Raw genomic sequence first — 16873 nt, 5'->3', positions numbered from 1 at the left:
TATCCTGTGGGTGTGTTTCTGTTAGGAGAAGGGTGCAACGTCTCAGGGGGACATATTTACTCATTTGTGAACATCTGTAAAACTGTCGCACTCAGGGTTGAGTTAATAGTAGAGGGAACTACATCTGAGTGCCACACTAACGTAGGTAAAAATTTATCGGGTCGGGACGCCCCGAGGTAGAGAAGGGTGCAATGTTGCGGATATGGGATTTGCATCCATCCATATCCGCTTGTAAATATTCCCCTATTTCCTCAATACTTCCCAACTATCCCCAATCCCCCATTCCCTAGTCCCATTTTCTGTAAAAAACACTCTGTAGACCCGACCTCCCCCTATTTCCCCCATTAAATGTCGCATCCAGGTCCACCGCATCTCACGTAGACAACTATAGGACATCTTGCTAGTTATTCTTAGTCTATGTCAGTTAAGGATTCGTTTCCATTAATTCTGACTCTTCGTTGCACCAGAATGTGATTGTATGGCACCGTTAGGAAGTTTAGGACCTCCCAATACCCCCCCGCAGCTCTTCCTCATGGTTCAGCAACAACAACAACAACAACAGCAACGGCGGCGGCGCGGGGAGTGTGCGTCCTCACTCCGGCTTGGTTGGTAGGGGGTGTTGGGAGGGCACCAGGCCTTTCCAACGAGCCGCCATCGAACATGTGCTCGACGGGGTTACCAAGTAGGGGCTCGCTGTCAGCTCCTCGTCAAGGGCGGAGCCCGGTAACCCCCGCACCCAATAGAAGCGGCAGACCGGTCCCATCGGGGGCGGAGCCAACCAGCCGAGGGCGTGTGACTCCCCGCTGAGCATGCGCAGGAAGAGGGAGGTGACGTCAGATGCGCGCTGAGCTTGGAGAAAGAAAGACGCCACCTCCGAGCGCTGTGAGGCCTCCCTGCATCTTTTGGACCGTGCTTGATCCTGTCCCCGAGCCAAGGTGCACCTTGTGCTATCAACCGACCTGTCCTTCCCTGCCATCAATCCCTGTGTAAGTCAGCCTTGTTCCGTTTGTCTGTGGTCTGTCGGGGATAGATAAGATTGTATCTAAGTGCCTATCTCTTCTGTGTCTTTTACCTCACTCTACCTTGTAATCTACCCCTTTTCTCCACCACTAATTATATCCTCCTCCGGAGGTCTTGAGAACTGTACCCCTTGCGTCGTTTCATCTATCCCAGTCGTTGTGTCCTTTCCATCATTGATTTAGCGTAGCGCGATTTGGCCAACGTTCGAGTGGAATCGGGTGAGTTGGGGAAGAATCGGGGGAACTGTTAGGTCGCGGTGGACCATCCGCTCGGCCCATCATAACATCTAAACCGCGATCCGTAACAATATGCACATGGCATTGTAGAGTCTTTGGTGCAACCATGCCGGCGTTCGAACCACCGACCTCAACAAATTTACCTTGCGCTCGCGAAGCGACAAGCGGAGTTAAGCATTCAGTTGCGTACGTGTGCCGTACGTGTCTGCATTTTAAAAATTCATTTTCTCGGCAACCGTTGGTCCGATTGACATGAAATTTTCACCATAGGAGGGCCTCCTCCTGTCTAATATTTTAATGATTATTAGGACGTCATGGGTCACGTGGTACAGGCGCCATCTTGGAAAAACTTCACACCTCTAAATCTCTGAAACCACTCCATGGAAACAAAATTGAGATCTGGCTCATTGTCATCGACTCCCCACGGGGAATAAGATATGTTAATGATGATGTCATCGGTGCCTTCGATATGACGTCATAATACGACAAATACAACACTTATCCATCTGATCATTATTAATTTTTTTCAGCAACTGCTGGTCTGATGGACACGAAATTTTCACCATAGCAGCGCCTTCTCCTTTAGAAAATTTTAAATGATAATCATGACGTCATAAGTCATGTGGTACAGGCGCCATCTTGGAAAAACCGAAAAATGTTGCACCTCTACATCTCCAAAACCGCTGCATGGAAAAAATTGAAACGTGGCTCATTGTAAAGAACTCCATATGGGGAATAGGTGCTGTTAACGATGACGTCATTTGTGCCATAATTATGACATCATAATTCGACAGGGACAACGCTTAGTCTCATCAGTTTGAAATGAATTGAGCGTGATCTATGCAACAATTATATTAGAGAATATGCATTTATGATGTCATCGCTCACGTGGTCTGGCAGCCATATTGGATCAAAAAAAAATGTTCAAAAACAGAAGAGTTGGCTCGCAACAAGTTGACTGCACAGGGTAAGTATTCTCTGAATACCATCTAGTTAAGCATGCCATCAGTAATCATAACGGGCTGACAGGATGCCCTATAGGTACACACACTCGCCTCTAACCTATATAGTCAGGACATACGGACGAAGAAGTAATCGGAATAGTCATACAGGTGTATTAAAAACAAAACACACCAAATGCTGTATTACGTGTCATCGTTTGCCCGGTTGGCTTGTGAAGTCAAATGTCCACGAGAAAATCAGTTTCAAGTGAAATACCCTTGATCATGCAGTATCCTAGGCCTCAAGTTGTAATAGTAGGCCCCAATATCAGGTCCACCGTCCATATTCGGTGATGGTCGCAATTTAAATACACGTGCAACTGCCTCGCAACACTTTGTTTTGTCGGATGGCATGGACAATAAGACTATGTATAAATCAAAACAATGTATGGATTTTGAACCCTGGCATCCCGGGCATCATGGCCCATGCGTTTTGATGGGACACGCCAATGTTTGATGGCAAACATAAAAAGGACGTTTTGGTCCAAGATTATGTGCCTTCGTGGTGTATGTATAACTCACCATAGATCTTTGCAGTGACACTTTTACGACAGGTATTTTCTCTTTTAATGGAGCACACGTATGTCTGTTCATCGGCCAATGTTGCGTTGGCTATCAGCAAGACGGAGGTACGAGGGTCCAGAGAAACACGATGTTCATAACTTGGATTTTTCTTCAACACGACTGATGTCTTGTATAGAATACATTTGTTGTTACCATCCTCGGTCTCCTGCAGACATGAGGATAACGACAAGAGATGAGTGGTACATTCGGAATGCATGTTGTAAATCGAGAACATCTACTTGTTATGGATATAAAATAGGTGGAAAGTTTATTCGTCCCAATTTCCCCTCTTTTGTAGAGAACTTATGTGTCACATTGAATGCGGCACGTTCGAAATGACTTAACCTGCCCCAAAATGCTCGGTGCGCATGAGCAGGAATCCCAGGAAGCTGAAGAGTTTGGGGCAAAATAAAATTTATTAAGTGTCTGGGATAAGGATTGTTACTTGGAATGGCTCACCTAGATTCTGAAAGATACTTGGGAAAGTACCTGAGAGAAAGAGCTGCACATAAGCAAAAGAAAAGATTTGGAGAATGTTGTCATTTCACCAAACGGGCACCTGCTCGTACTACAATTCCCGAACAGGTGGGTCGGTGCAAAGTCCGAGTGGACGGATATGTGCTGCAGAAGCACCGACGGATCACTACCAGTGAATGAATGTGTATCTGATCAAGGTGCTTCTGAACACCCAATGGAAAGACATACCTGGGGCTTGTGAATGTGCAGGGAAAGTTTAAAATGAAGACATTTACTATTAGTGACGTTGGGAGGGGTGGGAGGTTATTACTAGATATCTGCGATCACACACAATCCAATGACGGCCGTATTATGTTTGGACCACCATATGGCCTAGACCTTCAACATTTAGAGATCGAATGTAAATTAAGGAAATATGTCCACATCTACAATAAATATTGATAAAATATCAACAAATATCAATCAACATTATACAAATTGATAAAACAAAATCATGAAAATCGCAGGAAAATTATGCAACTTGTGATCAAAAAGGTGTTTTTTTGTGAATTAGGTCATAATCCTCTTTATTCCCGCCTCTAGAACAAACTCCCTCACTCTCTTCAATCCCACTCCTCCCTCCAGGTCTTTAAAACAGCTGTTCACCACCATCTGTTGTCTTCCCCCATCCAAAACCTTGATCTCTTCCACCCCCGCTAATTCACCCCAGATCCACTTTTTTTTGTTATCCCGACTTCTTTCTTTCCTGGAAGTTCTAGCACACTAGCAGTGTCCATGTGTTTTATACCTCTCCCCCCCCCCCAAGCCCCCCCACCACCCCTTCCCACGCCCCTGCACCCCCAAGCCCTCTCCCTCCCACAGATCTCCCGATGTCCCTGTTCTCTGCTGTTGTACTTATGTGCTTCCCTCTCTCTCCCCATCTTGTCTCCCGCTCCCTTTATTGTATGTTTTGTGTGTCCATTTGTTTTTTTTGTGATCGATGTTAGCTCTTGCACGAGCCTCGATCTTGTATACAAAAAATATATATATATATATCCGAAAAAGGTAGGTCAGGACGCGATTCAAATATCAGGTGCACAACTTCAATGCAGGTACACCATTATGATGCAAGAACATCTTGGAAGGCAAAGTGGTCTTTCAGATTCCGCATTGGCAAAATTAAGCGATGACAAAAAAAATCGTTTTTTTTCAGACCGTCATTTGACCTTGACCTTTAGCCCGGAGGGGTATGATGTAAATTAAGCGTAAATGCCCCTTGCCCTAGGATATCTAGAGACAGAAATTTGGTTCTGATCAGCCATACCCCAGTTGAGTTTTGGTTTGAAATGTTAAAATATCTATAATTGGGTCATGACCTTTAATTTAAGTCAAGGTCAAAAAAACATGTCAATCCCACATACGTTTTATTCACATTATTAATGCAAAATTTCCCAGTTCCAGCCAGCTCTGAGAAACAGCTCGAAAATTTGGTGTTGAGAGTGCATGAAAAAAAATAAATTCTAAATGGTGGTTGAGTACTCGTAGAGGCGAAGAAAATCTGTTACCATAAAAAATTGGGGACACCAATTGTAGAAACAAACCCTACAGGAGCAATAAGCCTTCCACTATCCTATAATGGGGGGCTTATATACATATATGAGGATATCCCGGAGAAATCTCTCAGGATATCCGGAGACTCAATAGCTCAGTGGGCTGTCACCGTGTAAGTGATGAGGTTCCTGGGTTCGAGTCCTGGGTTGAGTCAGAATCTTTTCACACTAGCCCCATGCAGGAATTTACTTCCTGTTTCTTTAAAAATGTATATATATATATATAGTTTGGTTTGGGAGAAATTATACTACATTTTACATTTCTGCATCTATTAGTAAAAGTACAACCCTCTGCCCATGTATGTATGTGTGTCCACACATGTTTATCCACAGCAGACGCTAGAGTGTATTAACAGTGAATGGTACAAACCCAACAACTATCAATAATATCTCACATTTATATATTGTCGTGAGTCCGATTTGCAATTAGGAACACAACAATTATGATTAGTCACTTCAAAATTGCGACTCTTTCATTCAAATGCTGAAAATTATGTTTAAAAGACTATTTGAATTACACATTCCACGCAGGCATCGGCAGGTTAAAAGTGCCCGGCGAGCACAAGCGCGTCACTGAAAAAACAAACAGAGCATGTGCAAAAGGCCTCGTTTAGCATTCATATGCCATTTTGAAAGTCACGTATTGTTGGCAGTTGGGAAGAGCCATATTTGAAACTAAAGGCATCACCGACAGGTAGAGCTCCCCAAGGCTGTCAACATGGCCTAGAGCACCGGGGAACCATGGACCCCCAGGGGGGTACGTGATGCCTACTCCGGGGGTACATGAGATACATTTGATTTGAGGTAGCAAATGAGAAGCTGTTTGTACACGCAGTGTACTATAAAAATGACCGAGTCACCATTGAGAGGTGACCGAGTCACCACCGTCAGACACTCAACCTCTGCACCAATTTTCATTCGAATCCAGCCACAACTTTTTCAGATATCGTGCTAAATATCGTTTTTGGCCGCATCTCTAAAAGGTGAAGAATCACTTAAAAATTTGTCTGATCCGGATCATGATTCGGATCTTCACCAAAATAGCATTATTTCTTCCTTGTCAGACACAACCTCTGCACTAATTTTCGTCCGAATCCGTCCACAACTTTTTGAGATGTCGTGTTAAATATTGTTTTTGGCCCGATCGCTCAATGGTGAAGAATAACTTTTTTAAATTCTAGTTGCCGGAACCGGATCTTCACCAAAATCGAATCATTTCATCCTTGTCACAAATTCAACCTCCCCACCAAATTTCGTCCGAATCCGTCCAAAACCTTTTGAGATATCATGTTCACAAACAGACAAATAAATAGACAGGGGTGAAAACATAAGCTGCATCCACATTTGTGGGCGGAGGTAATAAAGACCAGGACCAAACTAATTTATACATGTGAGAGATGTCCGGCTCATAAAAAAAGTTTGTCACGAGATCCACTTGGTTGCTTTGGTATTTAATTCTGACATTTCCTTCATTCAGGTTTATCGTCTTCCTTGCTTGGTTTTCGTCCTAAATCATCTTGGTCTTCTCGAATAACGATCGGCCTAGAATGGTCCCCCAGGCAGTGGTGCCATATGCAGCGCCAACCTGGGACGATGTTGCCGACGAAAACTGACATTTCGATGATAATGCAGAGCATCCACAATAATGTTTCTTTACGAGAACATTTTTACAGCACTTTTTACAGCAAAAACTTTCCCCGAATGCACAGCATGCCCTTCAGCGAGAGGGATGGAGGGGGACTGGGGAGAGAGAGTACACATACCACGGACCATCTCAGTGAAACCGTGGTGCGGACTGTCCAGGGAGGGACCGAGCAATGGCAGGGCACACTCAGAGTGCCTCCGAAACAGGCCTCAACCGAGGGTAAGGCCACCACTGAAAGCACTGAAACGACAACAAATAAATAATTTGATCAGAATGCATGTACAGTAGTACCAAGGAGCAAGATTATATATATATATATACACCACATGACCAAAAGTATGCGGACACCCCTTCTAATTTGTGGAATCGGCTATTTCAGCCACACCTATTGCCGACAGGTATATATAATCAAGCACACAGCCATGCAATCTCCAAAGACAAACCTTGGCAGTATAATGGGCCATACTGAAGAGCACAGTGACTTTCAATGTGGCACCGTCATTGGATGCCACCTTCCCAACAAGTCAGTTCGTCAAATTTCTGCCCTGCTAGAAGTGCCCCGGTCAACTGTAAGTGCTGTTATTGTGAAGTGGAAACGTCTAGGAGCAACAACAGCTCAGCCGCGAAGTGGTAGGCCACAAAAGCTCACAGAACGGGATCGCAGAGTGCTGAAGCACGTAGCGCGTAAAAATTGTCTGTCCTCGGTTGCAACACTCACTACCGAATTCCAAACTGCCTCTGGAAGCAACGTCAGCACAACAACTGTTCGTCGGGAGCTTCATGAAATGGGTTTCCATGGCTGAGCAGCCGCACACAAGCCTAAGGTCACCATGTGCAATGTCAAGTGTCGGCTGGAGTGGTGTAAAGCTCGCCGCCATTGGACCCTGGAGCAGTAGAAACACGTTCTCTGGAGTGATGAATCACGCTTCACCATCTGGCAGACCGAATGACAAATCGGGGTTTGGCGGATGCCAGGAGAACGCTACCTGCCCGAATGCATAGTGCCAACTGTAAAGTTTGGTGGAGGAGGAATAATGGTCTGGGGCTGTTTTTCATGGTTCGGGCTCGGCAACTTAGTTCCAGTGAAGGGAAATCTTAATGCTACAGCATACAATGACATTCTAGACGATTGTGTGCTTCCAACTTTGTGGCAACAGGGGAAGGCCCTTTCTTGTTTCAGCATGACAATGCCCCCGTGCACAAAGTGAGGTCCATGCAGAAATGGTTTGTCGAGATCGGTGTGGAAGAACTTGACCAGCCTGCACAGAGCCCTGACCTCAACCCCATCGAACACCAAATCACCAATGGAACACCAATGGAAGCAAATCCCTGCAGCAATGTTCTAACATCTAGTGGAAAGCCTTCCCAGAAGAGTGGAGGCTGTTATAGCAGCAACGGAGGGACCAACTCCATATTAATGCCCATGATTTTGGAATGAGATGTGTGATGTTTGGTTGTCCACATACCTTTGGTCATGTAGTGAACTTGTCATTTTCAATGAATATGTCCTCAGTCATGTGTGACAGCAATGATGCATGTAAGGTATCAATGGAAACTGAGGATCTCCTCTTAATTAGTGAACCACACATAAATTGTCAAAATTAACAACCTTTGCATATTAACCCCTTGAATTCGGATTACCTTTTTTTTATTTGGACTGTATATATATATTGTTACAGACGCGGCTTTAGATGTTATATTGACCGAGCGGTGGTGTATTTAACCGCGTCCGAACAGTTACTCCCCGATTAGAACCCGATTCCACCCGACGTTGACCAGATCGCCCCACAGATATTCAATCGGGAAACCTCTAAAGCGACCGAAAGAGAATGAAAAAGAAGAAGAAGAAGAATACGGAGGAAGAACAGATTTATTATACACACACAAGCAATGGATGGAAGAAGCAGTAACACAGCGAATCGTTAACTTACACTATTCATTTTTACTTAACCCCAAGACAACGAGCAGGACAGGACGTTCACACTTACACAGGGGATAATGCAGGCAGGTAGGGCTTGAGGTGGATTGCTTGAGAGGGAGGCAAAGTCGGGAGGCAGCAGCTCGCAATTCCTCACGGTTTTGGCGGGAAAACCCTCCGTCGTGTATCCGCTGCGGTAGACGTCACGCGCTGGTTCGGCACACCTGCTCCTCTTCTTGTGGTGGAGCCGTCTCCCTCCTTTCAGCGCGTCTCTCCAAAGCTGGTTTCCTTGCCGAGTACCTCTCCTCTTTGGCTTGGAGCGTTTCGCATCTCACCGCTCCTCTTGGTGCAGCCTCTTTGCTCATCTCCCAGGTCATCTCCCAAGGCCTCTGGTAAAGCAGTCCCTTACAGTCGCTTTTATCACCTCGGGCGAAATCAAGCCGCCGGCTCCGAGGGCACGCCTACCGGGTCGCTCACCGCGGTGCTGATTGGCTGTTAGGGCTGGCTCACTCCTCCCCCCTTATGACGAGGTGGAGACACGCCTTTCTTCCCCAACCCTACCTCGTGGCCAATGGTGGTTGAAGAAAACCGCCCAAAATGCGGAAGGCAATTGGAAGGGAGGTTTTGGGGAAATTGGAAGGGCCTACGCTTATTTTGTTTGATACAATGCAAAGTCAATCTAGTGGGAAACACATATTTAGCCTACATGGAATAAGGAAATACACTATTTAAAAGATATATCGTGACCTGCGTGTAAGTTTCATGGAATTAACTAGGAGGCCGACTGCGACCATTATTTACATTAACAGGGTGTTACCGTACTTTTGTAACGTTCCCATTGTAACGTTTCCACATTCGTTACACTGCACCCTCCTTTCTTCAGGCCCGATCTCGGGCCTACTAAACTTTAACTTAGTGTGACACGTAGGTGTAATTCCCTCTACAATTAACCTGACCCTGAGTGTGACAATCTTAAAACACAAATAAGTATGTCCCCCTATTGCATTGCACCCTGTCTAACAGACTCAAGCCCACAGCTAACCGAATTACGGAATTATTCTCAAACTATACATTTACGGTGGGGAACATTATTTACAATGACGTGATTTCTTATTTACAACGCAACCCAGGACCTGTGTTTTTTTTTTCTTTTTAGGGAACAAGAAAAAAAAGAAATTCCTGTTGGGAGGGAGGAGACAGCACGCATTGCATCGATGCACCAGTACCAATACCACCAAAGCGCCCAAAAGCACCAAAAGCACCACAAAGCACCAAAAGCACCACTCGGTGCGCAGTCACCATGGTTCATAATAAACACAACAAAACAACTGGTGGTGGTCTTCTCTTTCTCTGCTGGGCCGATGTTCTTCCCGACGTCTTCTGGCTTCATGCGGCCTATTTGGACATAATAAAAAGCACAACTTGTGTTCGTTTTTATTTAGGGCCTCAGGGGCCAACTAAGGGTGGTCCACCTGTTTGGCATAGGTGCCACCTTACCGAGGTCCGCAAGCAAGATTCCCTGGCCACTATGGCCGGTCTCCAACAGAGGTGCCCTGCCCCAGAACCTGGGGTCCATCAAGTGGTACTTGGCCGCAGAACAGCGGTCCATAAAGTGGTACATCAACGCAATGCATGCTGGTTCTGGGAATCTCGGGCGCACAATGGCCACCTCACGCACGCTCCCATCGGCACCCAATGGCGCACAGGTCATGTGGGAGACAAAAGAAAGACAATTGAGCGAGGGGTAAGGTCACAAGGGTACACGTCAATAAGGCAATGCAAGGCGAAATGCGTACGGAGGGCGAAGTGAGAAAGCTCGTCCCTACCGTACGTCACCCCCCTGTCACCTACCCTACCCTTGCCCTTGCCCTTACCCCATATGTACAAAATCTACACATTACCAATTCGTCACTACTGTCACGTCTTCCCCATATTTCCCCTATACCAAATTCGTCACCACAATCCCTCTACTTCAAAATTTGCCATCACCAATTCATCATCAATCCTCATAAGGAGGGAGAGATGGAATTACGCACAATGTCACACCCACGTCATGATGCGTCTCACAATCCAAACATTTGCATCATAAAAAAAATAATCAAAACATGGCATGGTGTGGAGTACCTGTCACCTCAGGTGAGTGGATGCAGATGGTGCGAGGAGATCCTTCATCCTAACTATTTTCTAAATGACTTTAACACACTTTACACTACCCGGGGTCTTTCCCTGCCAATCCATTGGCCAACTTACACTATGGGTTCTAATAACCAATTCCCATTGACCAAACTGTGGTGCTTCTCCATTTGGGGTCTCACTCCCCCGATTCATCTCCCGGTGCTCTAGCACAATTTCTGGGCTGCGACGTGTACCTCTCCCAGCAGGTCTACCCACCTGCACACCTCCACCACTGCAGTTGCCACCCGAGCTTACCTAGCTCCTCACCCTAACCTATCTAACTGGGGCAGGCCCCTCCTGGCTCTGTCACCCCATGGTGCCCTCTGGCACTGGGCTACCCGGGTCCGTCCTCCGGATCCTCGGGCCCCATCCACAACAACTACTACCGGCTCCCAGAGCCCACCTGCGGCCTCACCTGGCCGACATCCTCACAGTGGTGGAGTGCCCAAACCAACTACACACACTAACAGGCTACACGCCCAGCCATTTCCACAACACTAATGCACCCATCCACATACCATTCTGTCACCCGCACCACAGATGCCAATATCCAACCACAATTTACCTGTACCCTCTACCTAACACTTACACTACCCGCCCCGGGTATCCGTGATGGGGGTCCACTCTTCCCCCATTCACACCTTCGCACCATCCACTCCACTCCACAATTTCCACCATTCTCACTCCACGACCATCCATTCCAATACTCCAGATATTCCACACTACCATTTATTCCACACAGCCACATACACCTGTTGTTGCACACCTGTGCCCTCACACCTGGTGCCACCTGCACCCTCCTTTCTTCCTGGACCATTTGGTCAACACAACACGCAATCACCACTACTCCCTCATACACGGCTCCACACACCTGTTCAGTTGCACACCTGTACAATCACACCTGTTCCATTCTCACCTGTTCAATCCTCACACACACGGCATCATCTCAGCTAACTACTCCCCTCTGAAACTTGCGCTTCCCAGTCGTCCCTTTAAACTATTGCGCTCCCACGTCATTATAATCCACACTAATCTACCTGCGTCCCCACTACAGGTATCAGTCACTAACTAATCTTAACGTTACCTAATGTCATCTTCGCTAGATCCCTACAATTATGCAAGCCCTCCCTGGCTCAGTTGTCATAGCCACCCCATAAACTATTGCGCGTTTGCCCCCACTGTGAGGGATGGTGGATTTGCCATCCCACCACACCGGGGGTCTCTCACTATCAATTTTGTTCGTCCAGATTCCAACCAATTCAAAAATTTTCCATTTACTGCCAATTCTACTCACTTTTCTAAATTTCGTTTTAAATCACTATCACTATCACCATCACCCGTCTACTTATTACATCCTCTCGGTGCGCCAATTCACGTCTGCAGCCCGGCTTCGTACAGCCGAGCAATGAACGCGGATTCTTTTGTGCCGGCGGCTGGATGCGTCCCGCATTCGGGGCAGGGGCGGGGGCTTACCCGGGCCGAGATCCCACGCACCACCTCGGCGTGGAGCCATCCAATGTCCCGATCTCGACCTGCCGGCACGTCTCAACAAAACGTGGTCGCCATAACGACCCTTCCTATCCAGCTGCCCGCTCCGCCTAGTGGAGCTCGGACGCGGCCGTTCCAAGCGAGGCACAGCGTGGATCGCGTACGGCGGTTCTTTCGAAACCGCCGTGGTTCGGATCCCCGCTGGTCCTCGCGGCACGCGAAGCTGCCCGACGCGCACCGAGGGCCCGATTCGGCTATAAGTCGTTCTAAACTCTAAACCGGTTACCGTCGACGCTTCACCTGGACGCTTACATGCATACGCTACCCCTTTCTTGCTCATACATGCAGCTGTTCCTATTCTCCTCGTACCTTTCCTTACACACCTCGGTACACTCATTCCGCTCACAGCCTTGGTCACACACCTGACCACCGAACACCTTGGCACACATTCGTCGCTCGCACACCTCACCAATACACCTCTTCGCGCCCCTTTCTCGGTCACCTCCTTTGTGACAATCACAGGTGTGCTCTCACCCGCACACCCAACCACGTGCCTCACTACCAATTCCAGCGTGCATTCCCACTCACGCTCTACCATTCCAGGTGTGCATCCTTCCATTCCAGGTGTACATCCTCGCTCACCTGCCACAACCAACTCACGCTCCGTGTCACTCTCACTACTCTCACCTCCATTCTTGACAGCGCACTCACCCTTACTCTCGACAGCGCACTCTTTCCTCATGCACCTGTCCGTTACACACCTTTCTCGCGCACACTCTCCCGTTACACCCTCTGTAACACTCACCACAGACGTACACTTTCTCGTTACATCCTCTGTAACACTCACCACAGGTGTACACTCTCTCGTTACTTCCTCCGTAACACTCACCACACCGCGCTTCCATGTACCCCCTCGCACACGCGCTTCGACCAACTCACTCTTGACAGCACACTCACTCCTTGGCGTGCACTTTTTCCTCACACACCCCATGGTCGGACATTCTCGCACACCTCTTTTTTCGCACACCTGACCTGTCACACACTTCACCAACGGCCTCTCACGAACACCCGGATCCAAACCAATCCCCAAGCCGACTGAAGCTTTCCTCACATCATATACATTGCCACTCACCTCCGTACCTTGTCTCCGCACCTCCTTTGCCACCTGCAAACTCTTTATTTGGTTAGTGAGCATCACATCATGATTTGAACACAGACCTTGTACATATTCCATTACCTCCTCCTGGATTTCTCTCTTAGTTTCTGTCCGTCCCTTCTTAATTTCACTCACCTCTTCTTCCACTTCCTCTAATTTTTGTTTAACCTCTTTTATTTCTCGGTGCGTCTCCTCAAGTTCGTCCTCTAAGGCTACCGTGACCGTCTCTATGTGCATCCTCACCTGCCGGTCCTTTGTCTCCATTATCTCTGTCACCTCGTCCACCCTCATTGTCAGTTCCTCACGTACCATCTGACATTGCCTCTGTGTCGCTATCAAGTCATTTTTAATTTCTTTTTGTGTCGCCTTTAACCCTCCGAGTACTGCAGTGTTCTTTGAACCTGCTCCACTAACTTCGTGTGTCCCTCCGTCAGCTGTTCCACCTCCTCCGTCAGATCTTCTATTCCCCCCTGTAACCTAGCCGTATTATTCCTCACTTCTTTCTCCATACACTTCTCACCTCGCTTTACCTCCTCGCGTAGCCCCGAAACCTCCTCACCCACACCTCGTCGTATCTCCTCCTTCATCTCCCCCATCTCTTTTGTAGATGCCACCCTCATCTGTCCCAATTCATCCCTCTGAGCATCCAGTTTGGTTTCTATCCCGATTTTCACCTCCTCTATCTGCTCTCCCATTTGTTTGATTTCCCTGGCAGATTGTTCCCCTATTTCCCGCAATTTGTCCTCCATCCTATTTTCTAACCCCATTAACCCATTTTTCACCTCTTTTATCCCGTTGTCTAACCCCTCAAAATTATTGTCTAACTTCCCAAATTTCTTGTCTAACTCCCCAAATTTCTTGTCTAACTCCCCGATTTGATTTCCTAGTCGCTCCCCCATTCTGTTTTCCATTCCCTCCATTTCCCTGGCTCTTTTTTCGTTGTCGCACTTCGACTGTGCCATGTATTCGCTAAACCGTGCCATGAACTGCTGCATGTTAAAGCCCGCTGATACAGCGGGCTCGGCTACCGCGCGCTCGTGCGAGGCGCCTCTTTGCGCGCCTGATACCCCCTCAACCGCCTCCTCATTGTTCTCCTCCTCCCTTTCTTTCCCTAAGTCCTGGGTTACCCCTAACCCGTCTATTTCCCCCACCGACATCCGATCGCCTTGATTGTCCATGGCGCGATCTCAAAATTCGGGTTTTATAAAACAAAATTAATTTCGGCAGCTTGTAATTTTGAGCGCGTTAAGCGCGCTTCGGGTCCGATTTCGGGTCCGATCTCCCTCCTCGACACCAATTGTTACTCTAATAGTACAATTGGTGTTCCAAAATTTGGGCCTAACAAATTTAGTCCCAGGTCCGAATCCAACTCCTCGACACCAATTGTTACAGACGCGGCTTTAGATGTTATATTGACCGAGCGGTGGTGTATTTAACCGCGTCCGAACAGTTACTCCCCGATTAGAACCCGATTCCACCCGACGTTGACCAGATCGCCCCACAGATATTCAATCGGGAAACCTCTAAAGCGACCGAAAGAGAATGAAAAAGAAGAAGAAGAAGAATACGGAGGAAGAACAGATTTATTATACACACACAAGCAATGGATGGAAGAAGCAGTAACACAGCGAATCGTTAACTTACACTATTCATTTTTACCTAACCCCAAGACAACGAGCAGGACAGGACGTTCACACTTACACAGGGGATAATGCAGGCAGGTAGGGCTTGAGGTGGATTGCTTGAGAGGGAGGCAAAGTCGGGAGGCAGCAGCTCGCAATTCCTCGCGGTTTTGGCGGGAAAACCCTCAGTCGTGTATCCGCTGCGGTAGACGTCACGCGCTGGTTCGGCACACCTGCTCCTCTTCTTGTGGTGGAGCCGTCTCCCTCCTTTCAGCGCGTCTCTCCAAAGCTGGTTTCCTTGCCGAGTACCTCTCCTCTTTGGCTTGGAGCGTTTCGCATCTCACCGCTCCTCTTGGTGCAGCCTCTTTGCTCATCTCCCAGGTCATCTCCCAAGGCCTCTGGTAAAGCAGTCCCTTACAGTCGCTTTTATCACCTCGGGCGAAATCAAGCCGCCGGCTCCGAGGGCACGCCTACCGGGTCGCTCACCGCGGTGCTGATTGGCTGTTAGGGCTGGCTCACTCCTCCCCCCTTATGACGAGGTGGAGACACACCTTTCTTCCCCAACCCTACCTCGTGGCCAATGGTGGTTGAAGAAAACCGCCCAAAATGCGGAAGGCAATTGGAAGGGAGGTTTTGGGGAAATTGGAAGGGCCTACGCTTATTTTGTTTGATACAATGCAAAGTCAATCTAGTGGGAAACACATATTTAGCCTACATGGAATAAGGAAATACACTATTTAAAAGATATATCGTGACCTGCGTGTAAGTTTCATGGAATTAACTAGGAGGCCGACTGCGACCATTATTTACATTAACAGGGTGTTACCGTACTTTTGTAACGTTCCCATTGTAACGTTTCCACATTCGTTACAATATATATATATATATATATATATATATATATATAAATGGAAATATATATGGAATATTACAATAGAATATATATATAGACACTACATGACCAAAAGTATGTGGACAACCATACATCGCACATCTCATTCCAAATTCCTGGGCATTTATTTATTTTTTATTTATATATATATATATATATATATATATATATATATATATATATATATATGTATATATATATGTATATATATATATATATATAATATATATATATATATATATATATATATATATATATAAATTTAATTTTATATAAATATAAATAATAAATAAAAAAATATATATATATATACATACAGAATTTGATCAAAGCTGAAACACTTTCTAAGGAAAGTTGGAGTTTGAGAGATGGACAAGACAAGGATGGAGAAACTCAGTGGGATATCCATGATGGAGGATTTGCGCAAGGGACATCACGAGTTTGGATTTGAACTTGGATCGCTGGGACTCATTGCATCATTGGATAATATTAATAAATACATGTGATGATAATTAATAATAGCAGTAATAATCATGATGATGTGAGAAGTAAAACAGACTTTGGAAAAATTACCTTTGTCGAAGCATTGCAGGTAAAATAAGGCAAAGAGTCTTGGCCATTGAAGAGCCAGGTAGCCATGCATTGTAAGATGACGCCGGAAACACCTGCCGTCTGAAGGCCACGCCCTCAACAAACGATTCATCACCATATCCCGAGACCCCGAGGCGTACGGGTCAAACATTACCGGCAGTTTCCCCATCACATGATTTATTCAGCATTATCAGACTTCAACTTAACACAAGATCAAAACACAAACATCCCACCTGCAAAAACAACGTTTCACATTGGAGACATTTATGGACGTTCACAATGTCGGACACACGTGATGGCCAAAATTATCTTGGTTTTACAACTGAATGGAATCAAAGGAATACATCCCCCAAAACACAGAATTCTAATTTTCGTTACAATGGAATATAACGATACTTTAATTTTAAAAAAGACTATCAGACCTATCCCACCTCTGCCATATCCACTTGTCATTTTCATTATCAATTTACTTTCATTTTTCTCATTATCAAACCACAGA

The 16873-nt window shown here is 46.4% G+C and overlaps 1 protein-coding gene across 2 annotated transcripts in view; it reads right to left on the bottom strand.

Annotated features, from left to right (window-relative positions):
• Nucleotides 1–16437, bottom strand: part of LOC137434649 (cell surface glycoprotein MUC18-like) — a 128450-nt gene extending 112013 nt beyond the window's left edge. For both annotated transcript variants that reach the window (XM_068127802.2, XM_068127803.2), the window contains exons 1-3: nucleotides 16357–16437; nucleotides 6651–6772; nucleotides 2780–2987 (exon numbers count right to left, since the gene is read on the bottom strand). In XM_068127802.2, coding sequence (XP_067983903.1) covers nucleotides 2780–2987; nucleotides 6651–6772; nucleotides 16357–16426 — 400 coding nt within the window. In that variant the 5' untranslated portion in view covers nucleotides 16427–16437. The remainder of the gene's footprint in view (nucleotides 1–2779; nucleotides 2988–6650; nucleotides 6773–16356) is intronic.
• Nucleotides 16438–16873: the final 436 nt, after the last annotated feature.

This window comes from Myxine glutinosa, chromosome 9 (genome assembly GCF_964187855.1).
Source record: "Myxine glutinosa chromosome 9, kmMyxGlut1.1, whole genome shotgun sequence".
NCBI lineage: Eukaryota > Metazoa > Chordata > Myxini > Myxiniformes > Myxinidae > Myxine > Myxine glutinosa.
The sequence above is the reverse complement of the archived record's forward strand: the minus strand, read 5'-3'. Positions and strand labels throughout refer to the sequence as shown.